This window comes from Coregonus clupeaformis, chromosome 21 (genome assembly GCF_020615455.1).
Source record: "Coregonus clupeaformis isolate EN_2021a chromosome 21, ASM2061545v1, whole genome shotgun sequence".
NCBI classification, from domain to species: Eukaryota; Metazoa; Chordata; class Actinopteri; order Salmoniformes; family Salmonidae; genus Coregonus; species Coregonus clupeaformis.
Window position 1 is genome coordinate 31,954,443 of NC_059212.1, and position 26,455 is coordinate 31,980,897.

General features: G+C 40.3%; 2 protein-coding genes across 2 annotated transcripts in view; both read left to right on the forward strand.

The window, feature by feature from the left end:
* Positions 1-2,303: 2,303 nt before the first annotated feature.
* Positions 2,304-13,160, forward strand: LOC121535220 (V-type proton ATPase 21 kDa proteolipid subunit). Its single transcript, XM_041842062.2, has 8 exons — positions 2,304-2,587; positions 3,399-3,447; positions 3,641-3,724; positions 4,554-4,631; positions 6,380-6,449; positions 9,992-10,043; positions 10,376-10,566; positions 10,716-13,160. The coding sequence occupies exons 1-8, from the start codon at positions 2,521-2,523 to the stop codon at positions 10,740-10,742; spliced, it is 618 nt and encodes a 205-aa protein (XP_041697996.1). The 5' UTR covers positions 2,304-2,520; the 3' UTR covers positions 10,743-13,160.
* Positions 13,161-13,620: 460 nt separating this feature from the next.
* The window catches only part of LOC123481578 (beta-1,4-galactosyltransferase 2-like), a 29,964-nt gene continuing 17,129 nt past the window's right edge, over positions 13,621-26,455 (forward strand). The window contains exon 1 of the mRNA XM_045206087.1: positions 13,621-14,109. The gene's annotated coding sequence lies outside the window, so the exon portion shown is untranslated. The remainder of the gene's footprint in view (positions 14,110-26,455) is intronic.

Here is a 26,455-nt window from a genome sequence, read left to right on the forward strand (position 1 = left end):
TCATGGCTTTAGAAGCTTCTGATAGGCTAATTGACATCATTTGAGTCAATTGGAAGTGTACCTGTGGATGTATTTCAAGGCCTACCTTAAAACTCAGTGCCTCTTTGCTTGACATCATGGGAAAATCAAAAGAAATCAGCCAAGACCTCAGAAAAAAATGGTAGACCTCCACAAGTCTGGTTCATCCTTGGGAGCAATTTCCAAATGCCTGAAGGTACCATGTTCATCTGTACAAACAATAGTACGCAAGTATAAACACCATGGGACCACGAAGCCGTCATACCGCTCAGGAAGGAGACGCGTTCTGTCTCCTAGAGATGAACGTATTTTGGTGCGAAAAGCAAATCAATCCCAGAACAACAGCAAAGGACCTTGTGAAGATGCTGGAGGAAACAGGTACAAAAGTATCTATATCCACAGTAAAACGAGTCCTATATCGACATAACCTGAAAGGCCGCTCAGCAAGGAAGAAGCCACAGCTCCAAAACCGCCATAAAAAATCCAGACTACGGTTTGCAACTGCACATGGGGACAAAGATCGTACTTTTTGGAGAAATGTCCTCTGGTCTGATGAAACAAAAATAGAACTGTTTGGCCATAATGACCATTGTTATGTTTGGAGGAAAAAGGGGGAGCTTGCAAGCCGAAGAACACCATCCCAACCATGAAGCATGGGGGTGGCAGCATCATGCTGTGGGAGTGCTTTGCTGCAGGAGGGACTGGGGCACTTCACAAAATAGATGGCATCATGAGGAAGGAAAATTATGTGGATATATTGAAGCAACATCTCAAGACATCAGTCAGGAAGTTAAAGCTTGGTCACAAATGGGTCTTATGGACAATGACCCCAAGCATACTTCCAAAGTTGTGGCAAAATGGCTTAAGGACAACAAAGTCAAGGTATTGGAATGGCCATCACAAAGCCCTGACCTCAATCCTATACAACATTTGTGGGCAGAACTGAAAAAGCATGTGCGAGCAAGGAGGCCTACAAACCTGACTCAGTTACACCAGCTCTGTCAGGAGGAATGGGCCAAAATTCACCCAACTTATTGTGAGAATCTTGTGGAAGGCTACCCGAAACGTTTGACCCAAGTTAAACAATCTAAAGGCAATGCTACCAAATACTAATTGAGTGTATGTAAACTTCTGACCCACTGGGAATGTGATGAAATAAATAAAAGCTGAAATAAATCATTCTCTACTATTATTTTGACATTTCACATTCTTAAAATAAAGTGGTGATCCTCACTGACCTAAGACAGGGCATTTTTACTAGGATTAAATGTCAGGAATTGTGAAAAACTGAGTTTAAATGTATTTGGCTAAGGTGTATGTAAACTTCCGACTTCAACTGTACATAACACATCCTAACATACAAAACACCACACTAAACACAGCAGATAAAACACATCTAGGACTACACACTAACCAATCAAACAAGGGTCAGGGTTGTATCAACCATTATCATACTTAATGCCTATCCAAACATCTCCACATGCGCATAGGGGGTAGGTCTAACATATTCATCCTGGCACTATTCTTTACTTTTCAAGAGAAGGGAAAGGAAACATTTAGGGGAGTGGAAAGGAAGGAAGGGAGGAGAGGAGCAGTGAGGATACAAATAGGGGAGGGGAGAGGAGAGAGAAGTGAAAAAGGGGAAGGGATAGTGGTGGAGAGTGTTCCACGATTTTAAAAGAGTTCCACTTATTTATTGTTTTTGGTGTTTTTTAAAGGAAAAAATTATACAAATGAAATCTAAGCAGCCAATTACGTTATTTTTTTTTATATCTCTCATGCCATATTCCCATTGCTAACGTTATAGTTATTGCTATTCCATTACTTCAGTTCCTTTGCTATAGTTTCTTTAGTCTGGTGGCCAGTTAGTATATGAAGAACAAAATATTTCCATTCTTCCCATCACGGACTGGTAGAACTGGGACACCAGGTGGGTACAATAATTATCAAGTAGAATCTAAGTACTCAGATCCTCCATACACGGAGCTCTAGCCGCTGTCCTCTACGTCCTATGAGGGCAAAATTAATAGCTGATAACACAATTCATGTTTGTATTTACATCATGTAATGAATGTAGTGCTCAGTATAAAGTATATTCACTGGCGAATTGTAGCTAGTCAGCAACTGATTCTGTGGAAATCAAGTCCAGTCTGCTGTAGAATTCGACGTTGTGTATGACGCACTCTCGTTGTAGTGTTCCGGACTATGACGTTTTTTGACAAAATCGGTGTCGGCTGCTATGAAGCTCCCGTGGCTTTATAAAACAGGAAGTAGAATGACGTTTGTTGTCACTGTCACATGCTGAAGTCAAGCTCGATCAGCTGACTGCATTCCTTCCCCTTTTTAATGGTTAGATTTTCCTTCTCCAATTGAACGTTTTCGGTGGGTGAAGAACATTATTTATATTATTCAGACCTTTTGGCGTCAATTGTTAACACCAACCTGAAGGTAGCGTAGTGAGATCGCCCGCAAAATATCGCGGTTTGGGTGATTGAGTGGATCATGAACGGACACGCTATTCTCTACACCGGGGTCACTTTGGCCTTCTGGAGTACCATTCTCATCGTCGGTAAGAAAACGTTGTATATTTGCTAGCTAATGTAATGGGTTTAGTTAGCTAATGATTATAGTAAATATATACTTATTTTAATAAAGTCACTCGTTTTTATTCATTGATTGTAAATGTATTTGCTTGACAGATGCTGTGCTACTTGCTAACTAACGTAACGTTGTCCCGCTGCGCTACGTTAGCTAGTTTAGTTGGATCTGCAGTGATGTGCTAGCTAGTTGACAGCTGTCATTATGTTTCAGGATCCCTAGTTATTTAGCTTGCTAGCTTCCTTAAATTGTATATTGTTATTTACGTTTGTGGCATTGTCGTCCAAAACCTTGTTTAGCCATTTGTTTGTAAGAATTCGACAAAATGCTTACAGGAAGTATCTAGCTAACTAGTTAATGTTAGTTAGTTAGCTAGCTAGCAAGCAAGTAAGCTAACTAGCTAATGTTAGCACATCACTGTAGAGTTAAAGTTAGCAAATTTTCGTCTGCATAATATAAGGCTACCCCGCACTAACAGCATAACGTTACCATAGAAAACGTATATACCACAACATAGCTAAATAAATCAAGCTAGCTTGGTTGCTACATTCAGAAAAATAGGAACCGAAGCACTTCTCATGTGAGGGTGAGCTATCACTCTTATCCTCTGACACTTCATAATTTCTGACACATTTTGGTTCTGTAACTCAGTGGCTTGGCTTTACATGTACTGTACGGAACTGTTCTGTACTGCAACACACATACATATACATACAGTGTACACACACACGAACACACACATACTCATGAAGATGTTTGCACTTTTATTCTGCATTTTTCAGGTATCTGCTACACAATCTTCGACCTTGGATTCCGCTTCGATGTGGCATGGTTAGTATGACAGTCTCTTGTCTTAGTTAGAACAGTAGGCTATATCACAGGCATAAGAATATAGGGTCATATTCTGAGTCTGGTGGTGATTACTAGTAGAATTCCAGTCAGGTGGTATTTCATAAGTGTTGACCTAGACTAAAACCTGAATGTTTGATTTTCATAGTAAAATGGTACTCTCTCTCTCCCTCAGGTTCTTGACAGAAACGTCGCCTTTCATGTGGGCGAACCTTGGGATTGGCTTGGCCATCTCGCTCTCTGTTGTCGGAGCAGCTTGGTGAGTATTCTTAATTTCCTGCTTTGAGTGTTGCTTCAGAAGAGATTGTCCAATATGAATTTGGAGTAGGGAATTTCTGAAATTAGATTTGAAAATTCAAATAGCAACTAGTGTCTTGTCCCCATCCTCTTCCCTATTTCATGCAGGCTATATTACTCCTCCTGGATGGCAGGAGTATCATGTTATTGTATCACTGTTTTTATGTTCTGCTTTATGTAGGGTTGATCTGATTTTATATGATTAAATCGAATATCGTGATTTGACATTGATGATATATTGTGATGTGCTAGACTATACTCTATTTGAACTTTACAGTTAGGCTGTGTCAATATGTTAAATGAAGTCTAAATTAATTAACTAAACCTTATTTTTTTTCACCAAACTAAGATTATTTAATGAGAATACCACTATAATATTGAAAATATACACATTGCACAGTCTGGAATTATCTAGTCATTAACGACGCAAAACGATTATATCGGATATCACAATATTTGGAGTAACATACTGTAGAAGTCGCTCTGGATAAGAGCGTCTGCTAAATGACTAAAATGTAAATGTAGAAGAGGTCCCCCAAATATCACTCAATTCTAGTTTTTTATTTTTATTTAACTAGGCAAGTCAGTTAAGAACAAATTCTTATTTACAATGACTGCCTACACCGGCCAAACCCGGACGACGCTGGGCCAATTGTGCGCTGCCCTATGGGTTTTGATACAGCCTGGAATCGAACCAGGGGGTCTGTAGTGACGCCTCAAGCACTGAGATGCAGACTGCTGCGCCACTCGGGAGCCCGTTCATAATGAATTGTGTCCTCCTTGTTTTACAGGGGCATTTACATCACAGGTTCCAGCATCATAGGAGGTGGTGTAAAAGCACCACGGATTAAAACAAAGAATTTGGTCAGGTAAGCTATTAAGTGAAACTGTCAATATGGGCCAGTTTCTCAGACCCAGATTAAGCCTACCCCTGGACTAAAATCACCATTAAAAATGCTTTGTAGTCTAGGCTTAATCTTTGTCTAGGAAACTAGCCTAAAAACGTATACATCTGTATTTGCGTGCTGTGTGTGTGTGTATATATATACACTACCAGTCAAAAGTTTGGACACACCTACTCATGCAAGGGTTTTTATTTATTTAAAAAAAAAAAATTTACATTGTAGAATAATAGTGAAGACATCAGAACTATGAAAGAACACATATGGAATCATGTAGTAACCAAAAAAGTGTTAAACAAATCAAAATATATTTTATGTTTGAGATTCTTCAAATAGCCACCCTTTGCTTTGATGACTGCTTTGCACACTCTTGGCATTCTCTCAACCAGCTTCATGAGGTAGTCACCTGGAATGCATTTCAATTAACAATTTGTGGAATTTATTTCCTTCTTAATGCGTTTCAGCCAGTCAGTTGTGTTGTGACAAGGTAGGAGGGAGGGTTTACAGAAGATAGACCTATTTGGTAAAAGACCAAGTCCATATTATGGCAAGAACAGCTCAAATAAGCAAAGAGAAATAACAGTCCATCATTACTTTAAGACATGAAGGTCAGTCAATACAGAACATTTCAAGAACTTTGGAAGTTTCTTCAAGTGCAGTTGCAAAAACCATCAAGCGCTATGATGAAAATGGCTCTCATGAGGACCACCACAGGAATGGAAGACCCAGAGTTACCTTTGCTGCAGAGGATAAGTTCATTAGAGTTACCAGCCTCAGAAATTGCAGCCCAAATGCTTCTCAGAGTTCAAGTCACAGACCCATCTCAACATCAACTGTTCAGAGGGGACTGTGTGAATCAGGCCTTCATGGTTGAATTGCAGCAAAGAAACCACTACACCAATAAGAAGAAGAGACCTGCTTGGGCCAAGAAACACGAGCATTTGGCATTAGACCGGTGGAAATGTGTCCTTTGGTCTGGAGTCCAAATTTGAGATTTTTGGCAGTGTCTTTGTGAGACGCGGTGTGGGTAAACGGATGATCTCTGCATGTGTGGTACTCACCGTAAAGCATGGAGGAGGAGGTGTTATGGTGTGGGGGTGCTTTGCTGGTGACACTCTCTACGATTTATTTACAATTCAAGGCACACTTAACCAGCATGGCTACCACAGCATTCTGCATCAATACGCCATCCTATCTGGTTTGGGCTTAGTGGGACTATCATTTGTTTTTCAACAGGACAATGACCCAACACACCTCCAGGCTATGTAAGGGCAATTTTACCAAGAAGGAGAGTGATGGAGTGCTGCATCAGATGACCTGGCCTCCACAATCCCCCGACCTCAACCCAATAGAGATGGTTTGGGATGAGTCGGACGGCAGAGTGAAGGAAAAGCAGCCAACAACTGCTAAGCATATGTGGGAACTCCTTCAAGAATGTTGGAAAAGCATTCCAGGTGAAGCTGGTTGAGAGAATGCCAAGAATGTCAAATATAAAATATATTTTGATTTGTTTAACACTTGTTTTGGTTACTACATACTACATATGTTATTTCATTGTATTTATGTCTTCACTATTATTCTACAATGTAGAAAATAATATAAATAAAGAAAAACACTAGAATGAGTATGTGTGTCCAAACTTTTGACTGTAAGTCAGCAGTCTTTCCCATCAATGTATTACTGTGTTAAATGCTATTGTCTCATCCTGCCCACAGCATTATCTTCTGTGAGGCCGTAGCTATATATGGGATCATCATGGCAATCGTTATAAGTAACATGGCTGAGGTAAGCATGAGATGTGGCTTATGATATGATAATCATTTGTGTCCTTTTTAACAGTGGTGGAAAAAGTACCCGATTGTCATACTTGAGTAAAAGTAAAGACTCCTTTTAATAGAAAAAAATGACCACTCCACAAATTTCTTGTTAACAAACTATAGTTTTGGCAAGTCGGTTAGGACATCTACTTTGTGCATGACACCAGTAATTTTTCCAACAATTGTTTACAGACAGATTATTTCACTTATAATTCACTGTATCGCAATTCCAGTGGGTCAGAAGTTTACATAGACTAAGTTGACTGTGCCTTTAAACAGCTTGGAAAATTCCAGAAAATGATGTCATGGCTTTAGATGCTTCTGATAGGCTAATTGACATAATTTGAGTCAATTGGAGGTGTACCTGTGGATATATTTCAAGGCCTACCTTCAAACTCAGTGCCTCTTTGCTTGACATCATGGGAAAATCTAAAGAAATCAGCCAAGACCTCAGAAAAAAAATTTGTAGACCTCCACAAGTCTGGTTCATCCTTGGGAGCAATTTCCAAATGCCTGAAGTTACCATGTTCATCTGTATAAACAATAGTACGCAAGTATAAACACCATGGGACCACGCAGCCGTCATACCGCTCAGGAAGGAGACGTGTTCTGTCTCCTAGAAATTAATATATTTTGGTGCGAAAGGTGCAAATCAATCTCAGAACAACACTAAAGGACCTTTTGAAGGAAACAGGTACAAAAGTATCTATATCCACAGTAAAACGAGTCCTATATCGACATAACCTGAAAGGCCGCTCAGCAAGGAAGAAGCCACTGCTCCAAAACCACCATTAAAAAAAGCCAGACTACGGTTTGCAACTGCACATGGGGACAAGATTGTACTTTTTGGAGAAATGTCCTCTGGTCTGATGAAACAAAAATAGAACTGTTTGGCCATAATGACCATCGTTGTTTGGAGGAAAAAGGGGGGGCTTGCAAGCCGAAGAACACCATCCCAACCGTGAAGCACAGGGGTGGCAGCATCATGCTGTGCGGGTGCTTTGCTGCAGGAGGTGACTGGGGCACTTCACAAAATAAATGGCATCATGAGGAAGGAAGATTATGTGGATATATTGAAGCAACATCTCAAGACATCCGTCAGGAAGTTAAAGCTTGGTCGTAAATGGGTCTTCCAAATGGACAATGACCCCAAGCATACTTCCAAAGTTGTGGCAAAATGGCTTAAGGACAACAAAGTCAAGGTATTGGAGTGGCCATCACAAAGCCCTGACCTGAAGCCTATAGAAAATATGTGGGCAGAACTGAAAATGCGTGTGTGAGCAAGGAGGCCTACAAATCAGTTACACCAGCTCTGTCAGGAGAAATGGGCCAAAATTCACCCAACTTATTGTGGGAATCTTGTGGAAGGCTACCCAAAATGGTCCTCTGTAGCTCAATTGGTAGAGCATGGCGCTTGTAACGCCAGGGTAGTGGGTTCGATCCCCGGGACCACCCATGCGTAAAAATTTATGCACACATGACTGTAAGTCGCTTTGGATAAAAGCGTCTGCTAAATGGCTTTATTATTATTAAACAATTTAAAGGCAATGCTACCAAATACTAATTGAGTGTATGTAAACTTCTGACCCACTGGGAATGTGATGAAATAAATAAAAGCTGAAATCATTCTCTCTACTATTATTCTGAAATTTCACATTCTTACAATAAAGTGGTGATCCTAACTGACCTAAGACAGGGAATGTTTACTAGGATTAAATGTCAGGAATTGTGAAAAAATGAGTTTAAATGAATTTGGCTAAGGTGTATGTAAACTTCCGACTTCAACTGTAGTAACCAAGAAAGTGATAAACAAATCCAAATATTTTATATTTGAGATTCTTCAAATAGCCACCCTTTGCCTTGATGACAGCTTTGCACACTCTTGTCATTCTTTCAACCAGCTTCACCTGGAATGCTTTTCCAACAGTCTTGAAGGAAAATAGTATGAAAAATGTATGCACTCACTAAAACTGTAAGTCGCTCTGGATAAGAGCGTCTGCTAAATTACTTTTTTAAAAAGAGTTCCTACAGATGCTGAGCACTTGTCTGCTTTTCCTTCACTCTGCGGTCCGACTCATCCCAAACCATCTCAATTTGTTTGAGGTCGGGGGATTGTGGACGCCAGGTCATTTGACTCAGCACTCCATCACTTTCCTTCTTGGTAAAATAGCCCTTACAGCCTGGAGGTGTGTTGGGTCATTATCCTGTTGAAAAACAAATGATAGTGCCACTAACCGCAAACCAGATGGGATTGCGTATCGCTGCAGAATGCTGTGGTAGTCATGCTGGTTAAGTGTGCCTTGAACTCTAAATAAATCACAGACAGTCACCAGCAAAGCACCCCCACACCATAACACCACCTCCTCCATAATTTCCACCGGTCTAATGTCCATTGCTTGTGTTTCTTGGCCCAAGCAAGTCTCTTCTTATTGTATTGGTGTCCTTTAGTTGTGGTTTCTTTGCAGCAATTTGACCATGAAGGCCTTTCACACAGTCTCCTTTGAACAGTTGATGTTGAGATGTGTCTGTTACTTGAACTCTGTGAAGCATTTATTTGGGCTGCAGTTTCTGAGGCTGGTAACTCTAATGAACTTATCCTCTGCAGCAAAGGTAACTCTGGGACTTCCATTCCTGTGGTGGTCGTCATGAGAGCCAGTTTGATCATAGCGCTTGATGGTTTTTGCGACTGCACTTAAAGAAACGGTCAAAGTTCTTGATTTTCTGTATTGACTGACCATGTCTTAAAGTAATGATGGACTGTCGTTTCTCTTTGCTTATTTGAGCTCTTCTTGCCATAATATGTAAAGTTCAGACTTCAACTGTATGAATAATTTAAAATTCCTTTATATTAAGCATACGGGGCAATTTTGTTTTTAATTTATGGATAGCCAGGGGCACACTCCAACACTCAGACATGATTTACAAATGAACCATTTGTGTTTAGTGAGTCCACCAGATCAGCGGCAGTAGGGATGACCAGGGTTTTTCTCTTGATACGCGTGTGAAATTGACTTTTCTGTCCTGCTAAGCATTCAAAATGTAACGAGTACTTTTGGGTGTCAGGGAAAATGTATGGAGTAAAAAGTACATTATATTCTTTAGGAATATAGTGAAGTAAAAGTTGTCAAAAATAGAAATAGTAAAGTACAGATGCCCCAAAAAACTACTTAAGTAGTACTTTAAAGTATTTTTACTGAAGTACTTTCCACCCCTGCGTTTTAATTATTACTAGTGACTATGTGATATAGTATTAAGGCAGTTATGTTCCAAATGGCACCCTATTCCCTATATAGTGTACTCCTTTTGGTCAAAAGTAGTGCACTAAATAGGGAATAGGGTACCATTAGGGACTGAACCTGTGGCTACTAATTGTAGCCTCGGGTAGGGCCATCTTGGAGTATAGCCTCGAATCTCTCTTCAGGCTTACTGATGTGCGATACTGTAGTAGACAGCTCCAATTTGATTAGAGACAGCATTATATTTCTTTACACCCCATCTCTCCCTTTATAGAGCTTTAGCGGCACTACACCAGAGACCATTGGGGCAAGGAACTACCAAGCAGGTAAGAAAATAATTGCTGACACTGAGTGTTAATTAGCCTGGTCCCAGATCTGTTTGTGCTCTTGCCAACTCCATTGCTCTCATTGTCAAGCCAAACAATGTTTTTGCATGACAATGAGTGACAGAGTTGGCATGATGGCACAAACAGACTGGCACTCAGGCTAGGTGTTGATTGGAAGTGGAACCCGTTCTTAAATTCGAATGATATAAAGGCATTCACAACATTAGACGTAAGGTAGGCATATTTCGCCATTGGCTTCAATAGCTCAAGTGATAAAATACAATTTCAGGCTATAAGGTAAAGACTGTGCTGATTGTGTTCTTTCCTGACAGGCTACTCCATGTTTGGCGCTGGTCTTACTGTGGGCTTCTCCAACCTCTTCTGTGGCATCTGTGTTGGCATCGTTGGGAGTGGAGCCGCCCTGGCTGATGCCCAGAATGGCAGCCTCTTTGTCAAAATTCTTATTGTGGAAATCTTCGGCAGTGCTATTGGGCTATTTGGAGTGATTGTAGCCATCTTGCAGGTAACTGACATTCTTTTGACACAGTTTTCATCCCTTGATTGGTTGAATAGCATAATAATTGTCATTCTATAGCTGATTACATCAACTGCATATAGGTTTGCTGCTTCTTGTTTTTCTTATTACATAATCAAATATGTATTTTCTCGTAGACGTCGAAAGTAAAAATGGGTGACTAGAAGATGTATCCGCAAGATATAAGATCAAGATGACAAGATCTATGGAAGATATTACTGGAGAAGCAGATGGATTGTGTAAATACATAGTAAATTATTGAAATGTCTTTTTGTCTGTGATTGTTTTTAACCATTTGCTGAAGTGACATATTTGCACCATTTTGTCTTAAAGGAATGCAACCGAAAGGTTAGATTAAACTGCAGGTGTTTAAGACAAAATCATATCCCTTTTGAATAAAATGTTATGTTCATATTACAGTAGTTGCAGGAAAAAAGTAATTCATCTCTAGCAAACCTCTTGGCATTCCCCACATACTTTTACTGTTGTATCAAATCAAATCTATTACAACTAGTAGTAGTAGTAGGGACATTTTTAAAGCGATACTTCGGGAATTTGGCAATGAGGCCCTTTATCTACTTCCCCAGAGTCAGATGAACTCGTGTTTACCATTTTTTTGGATACCATTTTAATGTGTCTGTGTCCAGTATGAAGGAAGTTAGAGTTTAACAAGCCAATGCAAATAGTGTTAGCACAATGACTGGAAGTCTATCGGTACAGTATCTACTAGCATGTGTACAGTATAGCATTTGTTACCATGATGAAATAATGGAATGCCACTATTATATAATAACAGCTAAGGTACCCAAGTTTGGTTTGACATGACTGTGTTCTCTGGTGGTGGGTATGTGAAAATGCTTGCTTTTCCGTAAAGAGCTGTTCTGTTCATTACATGGAATTGTGATAAATGGCTGTAAAAATCTGTTTGAAGTATTGAACTGTTTGTATGGTAAAGTAATAAGGTATAACAAAGCAAATTATTATATTTATGACTAATGTAATCCATAATGTTTTTCACTAGTTTCAGTTACTATATATTTATCCATGACTGGTGTAAGTAACCAGTACTATAGTAACACTAAATGAATCAAAATGTATTGATACAAAGGTGATCTAAAGAGATATTACACTGAATCTGTAATTGTTGGATGTTTGACATTAGTCAGCTGTCATTCATTTAATTTGTGTTGATGTATACATAACATTTTGGTAGGCACTCTTCAGTTCTGATTGGTTAAAAATTAGAATAGTACATTTGTGTGTGAGTATATTAAGGGTCTGTTTTTTGTGAACTATGAGGGTGTTTACCATTCTATATACCTTTGCTTGGGTTGTCAGATTTTTTTGTTGTTGATGCAAGTCGTCTTTATCCACAGTGAGTGAACTGTGGCTGAATATACATGTATATGATTTTAAGTGACCATATATTATGTTTTTGCTCTTTCCTTCTCAGGTGTGTAACCCCCTGTTAACTATCTATCTGTGGAGAGTGAGAAATGTAGCTGTTTTCCTCAAGATCGTGTATATTTTCTGCTTTCTTTCTGTTTTTGTGTAACTTTGAACTTGAATGCTCCAAGCTCCTTGTCTTGTGAATGGGCTAACATACATTTATTATTTTGGAGAGATGGTACTCGAGCAGAACATCGATAAGAACTTCCTCAGACCGGTTGGCCTTTTTCTTAGTCATTATTTTTATTTTTATATCTAGTGAATTAGCTGCAAAATCTATGTCCACCTGTGCTACTGATTTTAAGACATTTAGATTGAGCCCTTAAAAGTTAAATACAATCCTTGAGTCTATTGTCATAAACTGGCATCCCATTTAATATTCATAACATCCAATTTGCTGCGACCATGTGTTCGTCCCAAATTTCGCCCTATTCCCTACACAGTGCTCTTAAGTTTGACCAGAGCCCTATGGGTCCTGGTCAACAATAGTACACTATATATAGGAAATAGGGTGCCATTTGAGATGCACTTATGACTGTGTATAGTTATGGAGGGCTCACACTGAGTCGTTGTCCCCCTCCTTACCAATCATTTATGTACAAGATGTATTTTTATCTGGTTTCTTTTTAATGTAAAAGTTCATAGTGTTCATCCATGGAGATGGATGGTTTGACTAGTCCCTATGGCAAAAGCCTAAACAACATTTGGAATAGTATTTCGAGTGGGTTTCATACATTGATTCAGCGGTGTTCATTCCTTACTTTTGACCATTCCTTAATGGACCTTTGGTGAAATACAGGGGTGACCTCCCTGGTCCTGGAGAGCATCAGTACTGAAGCGTTTCAATGTATAACATTTGGACTGTAAGTTCAACTGTTGTTGGTTTCAAAGTATGCTGCTTGAGAGAGGGCCATGAATGCACATGGCTTATGTTGAGACTCTCTAGGTCCTTGGTTGGCCACCTGTACTGTAGTGGTATGTCATTCATGTAAATGAAGATCATGCCTCTGGCATGCCTCTGGCTTTAGTGACTGTGTTTAATATGTTGTGGTGAATCCATTGTTTTGACATGTGTAAAAGTGGGTCCGCTTGACTTAATTGTCCTTGAAAGAATAAAGTACTCCAAACTGACAGTTCAATCAAATTTATTTTATAAAGCTGTTAACATCAGCTGTTGTCGCAAAGTGCTTTTCAGATACTTGGCCTAGACCTCAAAGAGCAAGCAAAGCAGAGGTGAAATCAGTGTCCAGGAAAAACTCCCTAGAAGGAAAAAACAGAGGAACCTGGCTCATAGGTATGACCAATCCTCTTCTGGTTGTAAGCAGTTTATTTATTTTTATTTTGGTTCTGTAATGATGTTCCTTATGTCCCAGTCCCACTCTTTTGTCTATAATTTTTACCCAATAGATGGCGCTATATAGTAAGTAATGTGTACATTTACTTGGGGACCTATCACACCTTATGCCTCTGCCTTATTGCTTAATTTACAAAAGTGTGGGCAGCAACATTTGCTATATTAATTCATTGACTTTTATTGACAAATTGTACCCCATAAAAGTAACGATATTACATTTACTGTAGTCATGTCTTTTTAGCTGCAGACTGCAAGATATGTGCAATGATGATGGGACCTAGTGTAAACTCCCTCTGGTGGGAGAATACCCGGGAGTTTGGACCAACTGAGGCTCCGTACTGAAGAGAGCAAGATGAACCTGCTACAGCCTCCTTTTTGCTTCATATCCACAGCAAACCTAACGGATTGACAGAATTATGAAGATAGAAGATTTACTGCCCTATATTTGGCATATTGTCCTCCTTAAATGATCTAAAAAAATGAGGCATTCAGATCTGCCATGTCTGTTACATGGCAAAACGTTATTATCAGTGTCTGCACGAAAAATGAAATGACCGATTTTATCATCAGAAATAAAACGCGCTCCATGCTTTATTACGTGCAGTTTTTGTGAGGGCTTTTAGTTATTTTAGTTTTTTTAAATGCCATTTACAGATTCCATATAAAACTTGGTGCAACAAAGAGAAAATGCATTCATAGAAGAGCGGAGGATTGCTTGGCACCTCAAGGTAAGAATATATTCTATTGAATTTGTTAATCACATTTCGTTCTTTTGTGTACCTTGTATTTTTTAATTTAGCCTGCCATTTTGATTCTAATTTATTATCCCATACATCTGCATTTTAGATATTTGTGGTTATTTATGTTTTATTATACAATTTGCTTTGTTGTCATGCACATTTTGCTGAAGCATCCTAGACCCGCGATTCTATATGCATTTGTAATGTCCCTTTTTTCAAGTGACCCACACGTTCGATAACATTATTTCAAGAAGCAGAAAGGTCCTTGGAAGCAGCGATGGAAAGATCCATCCGGGCAGCATGCAGTGCTGCTCTTGCGCTGTCCACTGGTATCTACACTGAACAAAAATATAAACGCAACATGTAAAGTGTTGGTCCAATGTTTCATGAGCTGAAATAAAATATCCCAGAGATGTTCCATACGCACAAAAAGCTTATTTCTCACATTTTGTGCACGAATTTGTTTACATCCCTGTTAGTGAGCATTTCTCCTTTGCCAAGATAATCCATCCACTTGACAGGTGTGGCATATCAAGAAGCTGATTAAACAGCATGATCATTCCACAGGTGCACCTTGTGCTGGTGACAAAGGCCTCTCACAAGTTTTGTCACGCAATAGAATGTCACAGATGTCTCAAGTTTAGAGGGAGCATGCAATTGACATGCTGACTGTAGGAATGTCCACCAGAGCTGTTGCCAGATAATTGAATGTTCATTTCTCTACCATAAACCGCCTCCAACGTTGTTTTAGAGAATTTGGCAGTACTTCCAAACGGCCTTACAACCTCAGAATGTGTGGGTGAGCGGTTTACTGATGTCAACGTTGTGAACAGAGTGCCCCATGGTGGCGGTGGGGTAATGGTATGGGCAGGGATAAGCTACGGACAACGAACACAATCGCATTTTATCGATTGGCAATTTGAATGCATAAAAATACCGTGATTAGATCTTGAGGCCCATTGTTTTTAAGATATCTGTGACCAACAGATGCATATCTGTATTCCCAGTAATGTGAAATCCATAGATTAGGGCCTAAAGAATTCATTTCAATTGACTGATTTCCTTATATGAACTGTAAAGTCTTTGAAATTGTTGCATGTTGTGTTTATATTTTTGTTCAGTGTAGTTATAAGATGTTGACATGTAGCTGAAATTATAATTGTGTAGATAGGCGATTGCAAATAAACTCACGAAATGGAGACCTATTTCTATACAGCCATTTTCATTTAAGTGTGTGTGTGTGTATGTATGTACAGTTGAAGTCGGAAGTTTACATACACCTTAGCCAAATACATTTAAACTCAGTTTTTCACAATTCCTGACATTTAATCCTAGTAAAAATGCCATTTCTTAGGTCAGTTAGGATCACCACTTTATTTTAAGAATGTGAAATGTCAGAATAATAGTAGAGAATGATTTATTTCAGCTTTCATCACATTCCCAGTGGGTCAGAAGTTTACATACACTCAATTAGTATTTGGTAGCATTGCCTTTAAATTGTTTAACTTGGGTCAAGCGTTTCGGGTAGCCTTCCACAATCTTCCCACAATAAGTTGGGTGAATTTTGGCCCATTCCTCCTGACAGAGCTGGTGTAACTGAGTCAGGTTTGTAGGCCTCCTTGCTCGCACACGCTTTTTCAGTTCTGCCTACAAATGTTCTATAGGGTTGAGGTCAGGGCTTTGTGACGGCCACTCCAATACCTTGACTTTGTTGTCCTTAAGCCATTTTGCCACAACTTTGGAAGTATGCTTGGGGTCATTGTCCATTTGGAAGACCCATTTGCGACCAAGTTTTAACTTCCTGACGGATGTCTTGAGATGTTGCTTCAATATATCCACATAATTTTCCTTCCTCATGATACCATCTATTTTGTGAAGTGCACCAGTCCCTCCTGCAGCAAAGCACCCCCACAGCATGATGCTGCCACCCCTGTGCTTCACGGTTGGGATGGTGTTCTTTGGCTTGCAAGCCCCCCTTTTTCCTCCAAACATAACAATGGTCATTGTGGCCAAACAGTTCTATTTTTGTTTCATCAGACCAGAGGACATTTCTCCAAAAAGTACGATCTTTGTCCCCATGTGCAGTTGCAAACCGTAGTCTGGCTTTTTTATGGCGGTTTTGGAGCAGTGGCTTCTTCCTTGCTGAGCGGGAACATCACACCTGCGGGACTGGTACAGGATGGAGCAAGGAAGCACAATCTGTGCTTGCTCGAGCAAGGAAGCACAATCCCTCCATCAGTGCTCAGACTGTCGGCAATAGGCTGAGAGAGGCTGGACTGAGGGTTTGTAGGCCTGTTGTAAGGCAGGTCCTCACCAGACATCACCAGCAACAACGTAGCCTATGGGCACAAACCCACCGTCGCTGGACCAGACAGGACTGGCAAAAAGTGCTCTTCACTGACGAGTCGCGGTTTTGTCTCACCAGGGGTGATGGTCGGATTCATGTTTATCGTCGAAGGAATGAGCGTTACACCGAGGCCTGTACTCTGGAGCGGGATCGATTTGGAGGTGGAGGGTCCGTCATGGTCTTGGGCGGTGTGTCACAGCATCATCGGACTGAGCTTGTTGTCATTGCAGGCAATCTCAACGCTGTGCGTTTCAGGGAAGACATCCTCCTCCCTGACATGACCCTCCAGCATGACAATGCCACCAGCCATACTGCTCATTCTGTGCATGATTTCCTGCAAGACAGGAATGTCAGTGTCCTGCCATGGCCAGTGAAGAGCCCAAATCTCAATCCCATTGAGCACATCTGGGACCTGTTGGATCGGAGGGTGAGGGCTAGGGCCATTCCCCCCAGAAATGTCCGGGAACTTGCAGGTGCCTTGGTGGAAGAGTGGGGTAACATCTCAAAGCAAGAACTGGTAAATCTGGTGCAGTCCATGAGGAGGAGATGCACTGCAGTACTTAATGCAGCTGGTGGCCTCACCAGATACTGACTGTTACTTTTGATTTTGACCCCCCCCCCCTTTGTTCAGGGACACATTATTCAATTTCTGTTAGTCACATGTCTGTGGAACTTGTTCAGTTTATGTCTGTTGTTGAATCTTGTTATGTTCATACAAATATTTACACATGTTAAGTTTGCTGAAAATAAACGCAGCTGACAGTGAGAGGACGTTTATTTTTTTGCTTAGTGTGTATGTGTGTGTGTGTGTGTGTGTGTGTGTATGTATGTGTGTGTGTGTGTGTGTGTGTGTGTGTGTGTGTGTGTATATATATGTGTATATATATATATATATATATATATATATATATATATAGATATATATACACCACACACACAGTACCAGTCAAAAATTTGGACACACCTACTCATTCCAGGGTTTCATCAAAAACTATGAAATAACACAAATGGAATCATGTAGTAACCAAAAAAGTGTTAAACAAATCAAAATATATTTTATATTTGAGATTCTTCAAATAGCCACCCTTTGCCTTGATGACAGCTTTGCACACTCTTGGCATTCTCCCAACCAGCTTCATGAGGTAATCACCTGGAATGCATTTCAATTAACAGGTGTGCCTTCTTAAAAGCTAATTTGTGGAATTTCTTTCCTTCTTAATGCATTTGAGCCAATCAGTTTTGTTGTGACAAGGTACGGGGGGTAGACAGAAGGTAGCCCTATTTGGTAAAAGACCAAGTCCATGTTACGGCAAGAACAGCTCAAATAAGCAAAGATAAACGACACTGACATGAACCTACTAGGTGAAAAATCTGTCGATGTGCCCTTAAGCAAGGCACTTAACCCTAATTGCTCCTGTAAGTCGCTTTGGATAAGAGCGTCTGCTAAATGACTAAAATGTAAATGTAAATGTAATGAAGGTCAGTCAATCTGGAACATTTCAAGAACTTTGAAAGTTTCTTCAAGTGTAGTTGCAAAAACCATCTATTGCTATGATGAAACTAGATCTCATGAGGACCGCCACAGGAATGGAAGACCCAGAGTTACCTCTGCTGCAGAGGATAAGTTCATTAGAGTTACCAGCCTGAGAAATTGCAGGCCAAATAAATGCTTCACAGAGTTCAAGTAACAGACACATCTCAACATCATGGTCGAATTGCTGCAAAGAAACCACTACTAAAGGACACCAATAAAAAGAAGAGACTTGCTTGGGCCAAGAAACATGAGCAATGGACATTCGACCGGTGGAAATTTGTCCTTTGGTCTGGAGTCCAAATTGGAGATTTTTGGTTCCAACCGCCGTGTCTTTGTGAGACGTGGTGTGGCTGAACGGATGATCTCCGCATGTGTAGTTCCCACCGTAAAGCATGAAGAAGGAGTTGTTATGGTATATCTATACAGTACCAGTCAAAAGTTTGGACACACCTACTCGTTCAAGGGTTTTTCTGTATTTTTACTATTTTCTACATTGTTGGATAATAGTGAAGACATCAAAACTATGAAATAACACATATGGAATCATGTAGTAATCAAAAAAGTGTTAAACAAATCAAAATATATTTTAGATTTTAGATTCTTCAAAGTAGCCACCCTTTGCCTTGATGACAGCTTTTCACATTCTTGGCATTCTCTCAACCAGCTTCATGAGGTAGTCACCTGGAATGCTTTTCCAACAGTCTTGAAGGAGTTCGCACATATGCTTAGCACTTGTTGGCTGCTTTTCCTTCACTCTGCGGTCCAACTCATCCCAAACCAATCATCAGGTCGGGTGATTGTGGAGGGCAGGTTATCTGATGCAGCACTCCATCACTCTCCTTCTTGGTCAAATAGCCCTTACACAGCCTGGAGGTGTGTTTTGGGTCGATGTCCTGTTGAAAAACATGACAGTCCCACTAAGCGCAAACCAGATGGTGTGGTGTATCGTTGCAGAATGCTGTGGTAGCCATGCTGGTTAAGTGTGCCTTGAATTCTAAATAAATCACTGACGGTGTCACCAGTAAAACACCATCACACCTCCTCCTCCATGCTTCATGGTGGGAACCACACATGCGGAGATCATCCGTTCACCTACTTTGTATCTCACAAAGACACGGTGTTGGAACCAAAAATCTCAAATTTGGACTCATCAGACCAAAGGGCAGATTTCCACCGGTCTAATGTCCATTGCTCGTGTTTCTTGGCCCAAGCAAGTCTCTTTAGCAGTGGTTTCTTTGCAGCAATTCGACCATAAAGACCTGATTCACGCTGTCTCATCTGAACAGTTGATGTGTCTGTTACTTGAACTCTGTGAAGCATTTATTTTTATTTTTATTTGTTTAACACTTTTTTGGTTACTACATGATTCCATATGTGTTATTTTATAGTTTTGATGTCTTCACTATTATTCAACAATGTTGAAAATTGTAAAAATAAAGAAAAACTTGAATGATTAGGTGTGTCCTAACTTTTGACTGGTACTGTATGTGTATGTATATGTAACCATGTAGATGTAACATCGTTTGTTGAATATGCTGAAGTTATAGGCTACACAAATATATATAATTATCTCTTGATCAGAAACTTGTTGTCACATTATTGCAATTTATCCTCATCTTAGTTGTCCATGTAACATTTACCCATTTTAGAAATGCTTCTGTGTAATTGTGTACATTGATGTGATAGGGTTTGGAGGGCCAAACTGATCATAGATTAATTCTCTTCACTGAAGTCTCACGTTGTACAAGACAAGTTCCGAAGTGGTTTCACTGACCTCACTTCACAGTCAGTCAGTGACAGGGTTAACCTTTCAGGATAAATGAATGGAACCAACAATAACCATGATGGAAATGTGTTTTACACATTTAGGCTACTTTGCTCTAATTAGATCCCACCTGTTCACAAACTAATCAGGAATAATATGTTGAGCACTACTTGATTTTAGTTTGTGCACCCTAGCAATATGCCAGGGCTCTACAGTGCTACCATTTTACTCGCATATGCAGCTAAATATTTTTAGGAGCACCAGTGCGCCTAGATGAAAAAAATCACCCATATCATCATTTTTGCAATGATCATTACCGCAGCACCTGAGTGCCATGGAGAATACACTGAGAGCAAATTCATGACCGCCATGCTTGCACCATTACTACGAAGAAAACGGCTTATTATTACCTCAAATATTTTTAATTGTGCTCCAAAATGTATTTGTGTGCACCTACATTTTCCATCTTAGACGCACACGGGCTCCCTGTAAAAAAGGTCAGCGTAGAGCCCTGTAGGCTATCTGTAGGCTGGCAACACAGCAACACTATTGATGATTCTGGAACTTACTCTCACATTGGCTCTCAAATCATTTTAGCTCCTCATATGTAAGTATTTTATTTTTTGCAGGGCAACACCAACAAGTTGTTTAAATGAGTACTCATTAACCTATTCAATCTGATGGCAATGGTCCCAATTTCAAATCTCTTTTATCATTCACAATGCATGGCTTCCCCTTAGGATAACATTTGATGGAGAACCTTGCTGGACGGATACTGTTGTCTGGAGCTTTTGAGGCAGTGGCCTTTGTACATACCAATGAATGTGGTCCATAGCCTGAGAGTCCCCTCAGGGTGTTCAAAGCAGGTGAGGGGTGACCAGGGCCCGATTTAAGAAATCATAGGCCCCAAGCCTTGTCTTTTTTTTTTTCATAGGTTTAAGTCCACTTGTAGAATCTATGCCAAGGCACGTTGAAGCTGTTCTGGCAGCTCGTGGTGGAGCAACACCCTTTTAAGACACTTTATGTTGGTTTTTCCTTAATTTTGGCAGATACCTGTATGTGCTTGTAATAAAACTTAATCCACAGTTATTTTTTATGAGCTATTGAACCTCTGTGGCTAAATTATGCTCTCTGGTGTATTTTCAACGTTGAGAGCGGGCTTCTGTGGTTGGATTTTTATTTTTTTTTATAACAAAAATAACATAATTTTTTAGTTGAAAAAAAGTTTTGCCTCTCTGTCCCCCTAAGGGCTTGGACCCAGCCCCTGACTCACACAAATGACCAGTCACATTTATTTACTATGCAGTTTTTATATTTTATTAATCAGTTACCCAATCAAGGCAGGGCTGCCCCAGTTACCCACGTGGGCCCCCTACCTCCTCTCCTCCCCCCATCTGATGATTAGCAGAGCGGCAGCAGGCAGAGCAGGCCGTCTACACTCATTGAGAGCGGGCTCCTGAATTTTCCTGTGGTTGGCGGTTGCAGTGAAAAAACATATAAAATATGTACTACATACAGTTGAAGTCAGAAGTTTACATACATTTAGGTTGGAGTCATTCACTCAGTGCCTCTTTACTTGACATCATGGGGAAATCAAAAGAAATCAGCCAAGACCTCAGAAAAGAAATTGTAGACCTCCACAAGTCTGGTTCATCCTTGGGAGCAATTTCCAAACGCCTGAAGGTACCACGTTCATCTGTACAAACAATAGTACGCAAGTATAAACACCATGGGACCACGCAGCCGTCATACTGCTCAGGAAGGAGACGTGTTCTGTCTCCTAGAGATTAACGTACTTTGGTGCCAAAAGTGCAAATCAATCCCAGAACAACAGCAAAGGACCTTGTGAAGATGCTGGAGGAAACAGGTACAAAAGTATCTATATCCACAGTAAAACTAGTCCTATATCGACATAACCTGAAAGGCCGCTCAGCAAGGAAGAAGCCACTGCTCCAAAACCACCATAATAAAACCAGACTACAGTTTGCAACTGCACATGGGGACAAAGATCTTACTTTTTGGAGAAATGTCCTCTGGTCTGATGAAACAAAAATACAACTGTTTGGCCATAATGACCATCGTTATGTTTGGAGGAAAAAGGGGTAGCCTTGCAAGCCGAAGAACACCATCTCAACCGTGAAGCACGGGGTGGCAGCATCATGCTGAGGGGGTGCTTTGCTGCAGGAGGGACTGGTGCACTTCACAAAATAGATGGCATCATGAGGAAGGAAAATTATGTGGATATATTGAAGCAACATCTCAAGACATCAGTCAGGAAGTTAAAGCATGGTCGCAAATGGGTCTTCCAAATGGACAATGACCCCAAGCATACTTCCAAAGTTGTGGCAGAATGGCTTAAGGACAACAAAGTCAAGGTATTGGAGTGGCCATCACACAGCCCTGACCTCAATCCTATAGAACATTTGTGGGCAGAACTGAAAAAGCGTGTGCGAGCAAGGAGGCCTACAAACCTGACTCAGTTACACCAGCTCTGTCAGGAGGAATGGGCCAAAATTCACCCAACACCCAACTTATTGTGGGAATCTTGTGGAAGGCTACCCGTTTGACCAAAGTTAAACAATTTAAAGGCAATGCTACCAAATACTAATTGAGTGTATGTAAACTTCTGACCCACTGGGAATGTGATGAAAGAAATAAAAACTGAAATAAATCATTCTCTCTACTATTATTCTGACATTTCACATTATTAAAATAAAGTGCTGATCCTAACTGACCTAAGACAGGGAATTTATACTAGGATTAAATGTCAGGAATTGTGAAAAACTGAGTTTAAATGTATTTGGCTAAGGTGTATGTAAACTTCCGACTTCAACTGTACAATATATACTGCATATATAATATATACAGTATATATTTCCTTAATTTTGTTTTTTTAAACTAATTTCTTGCTGCCTTTTGGGCTACCCACAAGCCTGGACCCAGGGGCTTTAGCCCCGGTAAGCCCCTGCATTAAGCCGACCCTGGGGGTAACTACTTACTTAGCACTGCCATTCACTTAATGGACTTGCCACTTGTTTCTTACACAACTGGATAGCCACATATCTTCACAGAATCTGGTTCTTTGTTTGATTTATCTGAAGCATCACTGGATTTGCCACTCTGTCTCTCATTCATCAAAGAATACTGGAGCAAATGACCTTGCATGTTGGAAGTTTAAATGAATTAAATAGAATAAGCCAGTGCTTTGTTCCTAGGATGGCTGCAATTGAAATGTTGAAACAACATTCAATGTTGAGATTTGTTGTCATGGCAACAGCCAGACCTGAGCAACAAAGGTGCAGTTAGAAAAGATTGTTTCGCTCTATGCATCGGAAAAAAAATAACTGGCTATTCAGAGCTGTAAATTGTGAGTTTCATTCAAAATCTCAAAGGATTTGTCCTTGCATACATTGATTAATTAATAGTCCGAAAGCGAGAGGTACACTTTAAAATAAGGGTACTATGGATCAATACAGATAGGAGTAATCAGCAATTGCATTGTATTGCAAAGCACTTTGTCCCCCAAATGATTAATGGTGGCATGGCACAATATATATATATATAATGATAGTTCTTGATGTGAACTGGTTTGTAACGAAACCGTTTTTGCTCATTATAACAATACGGCCCATAATTTTCCAGCCAGTTATTAAGGCAAAAACAGATAATTATTATCTGAGACGGCCCAAAACCTACCCTGAATCCCAGGCTGTCCCAATGAAACCTTTCTACCCAAGTACTTAATTTTGGGGGGGTTCTATGGCCAAATAAGCAGCTGGATCTGAAGAAGCAGAGAGCAAGGCAAGCCTATATTTGATGGTGGAGACTTTAGAGCTTAGCAGCTCTGGAGCATGGCCAAAGAGACCTGTGTATGTATTTAAATAAACTAGGCTTGGCTACATCCTGTGAAGATGGCAATCTCAACAAAAATATGAAAGAAATGCTTACAATGTCATATACTGTATGATAAACATGTCATAACCAGTGCTGTTCAGAGTGTAGGCCTATCACATGAAAGGAAGCACAGTGGTAATGTGATACCCGCTTGCACAGAGTTCTGTGGAATCCTGCTGTCAGCTCCTCTGTCATTGTAGATGAATCTAATGTTGTCCCTTGAGTCAAATCCAGCAGTACTGTACAGTACTGTATTATTATGAGAACCTTGGTGGGAGAACATTGATGGGAGAACATCATGGGAACATTGTAGTACAATATTAGAGCTTGAATGATGTATAAATAGCTTAGTTCACTAGTCAAATATTTGATATGAATATTTGGCATGTAGCCTGAATAATTTATCCAGATTTCTTAGTAGAAGCATCACAGACCTTCCTTGACAAGAGTGTCAATCCGTTTTCCATTTGTAGAAATGTGAAACATGCAGTGCTTCTGATAAGAGTCAGCAGGCTGAACTGTGTGTGTGCTCAGTGTTACACAGTGTTGATGGTAATTGGGTGTGAGTGTGAATTCTGATATCTGGAATCATCTCCAGTCCTCCAGCTGTGAGAACATCTCTGTTTGTGATGTTACACAACATGCATTATCACTAGTTTTTCCCCTTAAATTGCACCACCTTTTTTTCCCCCACTCTATGTTATTCTGTAAGGGTGCAGGTGAAAGATAATTATTTGTTTACTATTTTCCTGAATCAGTGTATTGGCCATCATGGCCAAGAAGACAATATTGGTTATCAATATCAGCTTAGAATTCCCATATCTGTCCATCCCTAACTGCTAGTAATACCTCAAGCCCAATTATTCACACACTTTTCCTTCCTAGAAATAGTGCCAGGCAATTCATTAAATGTATTTTGTTCTCAGGGCCGGTCCTTGCCGTTCTGCCGCCATAGGCGAGACCAAGAAAGGCCGCCCCCCGCAAAACTAGAATCGTCCCAGTAAGCAAATTGACGTTGAAAATACATCTAAAATATGTATTTACCAGAAGTTGAAGTTAGGTTCAATTTAGATTTTGAATGAAAGGTGAAAATATATTTTCTGTATGTTTAAAATACATATTTTCCAGAACGTTGAAAAGGCATATTTTCCGGACATAAAAAAAAAATGTATTTTCCAGATGTTGAAATCAGCCTCATTTTTGGTTCTGAATAAAAGTTGAAAATAAGTAATTTATAGACGTCTATGTTTGGGCCAAATCAAGGCTGGTCCAGACCAGACAAAATCTGAGCCAAACATAGACGTCTATAATTGGTTCAGATTTGGAACCAAAACGGAACTGCACCAAAAAAAAAGACGTACAAAAGGTGTCAGTGTCGGTCCGTGCTTACTGAGGTGTAGCCTACAGTGTTGCCTGAAATTGAATTTTATGAATGCCTATCTATATGGTAAGCCTACCATTTGTAAAGACGTCGGCTCATGGTTACTGGGGTGTAGCCTACCATGTCGGACCACAATGGAATTTTGTGAATGCCCATCCATGTGGTAGGCCCACCGTTTGTAAAACAGGCCATTGCATTGAATTTATTAGTCCTGGTTCCTGCGACAATTTGGGTATTTAAGCTTTGAATATCAGCTACCCAACTTTATCAGGTGTTATCGCGAGCCTATTTGCAATGTGTTTACACAGCGGGAAATGTAGAAGTATTTTATTTTTCACTATGATCAGCTTGTCAAACATTTACAGATGACAATGAGGTGAAACTCCTCGACAACAGTTGTGATTGTCCATTCCATATTGTCCATTTTACTTTGACCTGTCCTGTTTTTAGGATTTGTAAAAAAAAAAAAAACACTGTAGCAGGGATTTTGACCCACTCCTTTTTATTTGTATTTTTTTTATTTCACCTTTATTTAACCAGGTAAGCCAGTTGAGAACAAGTTCTCATTTACAACTGCGACCTGGCCAAGATAAAGCAAAGCAGTGCGATAAAAACAACAACACAGAGTTACATATGGGGTAAAACAAAACAAAGTCAAAAATACAACAGAAATAAATATATATATACAGACCTTCTCCAGATCCTTCAGGTTTCGGGGCTGTCGCTGGGCAATACGGACTTTCAGCTCCCTCCAAAGATTTTCTATTGGGTTCAGGTCTGGAGACTGGCTAGGCCTCTCCAGGACCTTGAGATGCTTCTTACGGAGCCACTCCTTAGTTGCCCTGGCTGTGTGTTTCGGGTCGTTGTCATGCTGGAAGACCCAGCCACGACCCATCTTCAATGCTCTTACTGAGGGAAGGAGGTTGTTGGCCAAGATCTCGCGATACATGGCCTCATGCATCCTCCCCTCAATACGGTGCAGTCGTCCTGTCCCCTTTGCAGAAAAGCATCCCCAAAGAATGATGTTTCCACCTCCATGCTTCACGGTTGGGATGGTGTTCTTGGGGTTATACTCATCCTTCTTCTTCCTCCAAACACGGCGAGTGGAGTTTAGACCAAAAAGCTATATTTTTGTCTCACCAGACCACATTACCTTCTCCCATTCCTCCTCTGGATCATCCAGATGGTCATTGGCAAACTTCAGACGGGCCTGGACATGCGCTGGCTTGAGCAGGGGGACCTTGCGTGCACTGCAGGATTTTAATCCATGACGGCGTAGTGTGTTACTAATGGTTTTCTTTGAGACTGTGGTCCCAGCTCTCTTCAGGTCATTGACCAGGTCCTGCCGTGTAGTTCTGGGCTGATCCCTCACCTTTCTCATGATCATTGATGCCCCACGAGGTGAGATCTTGC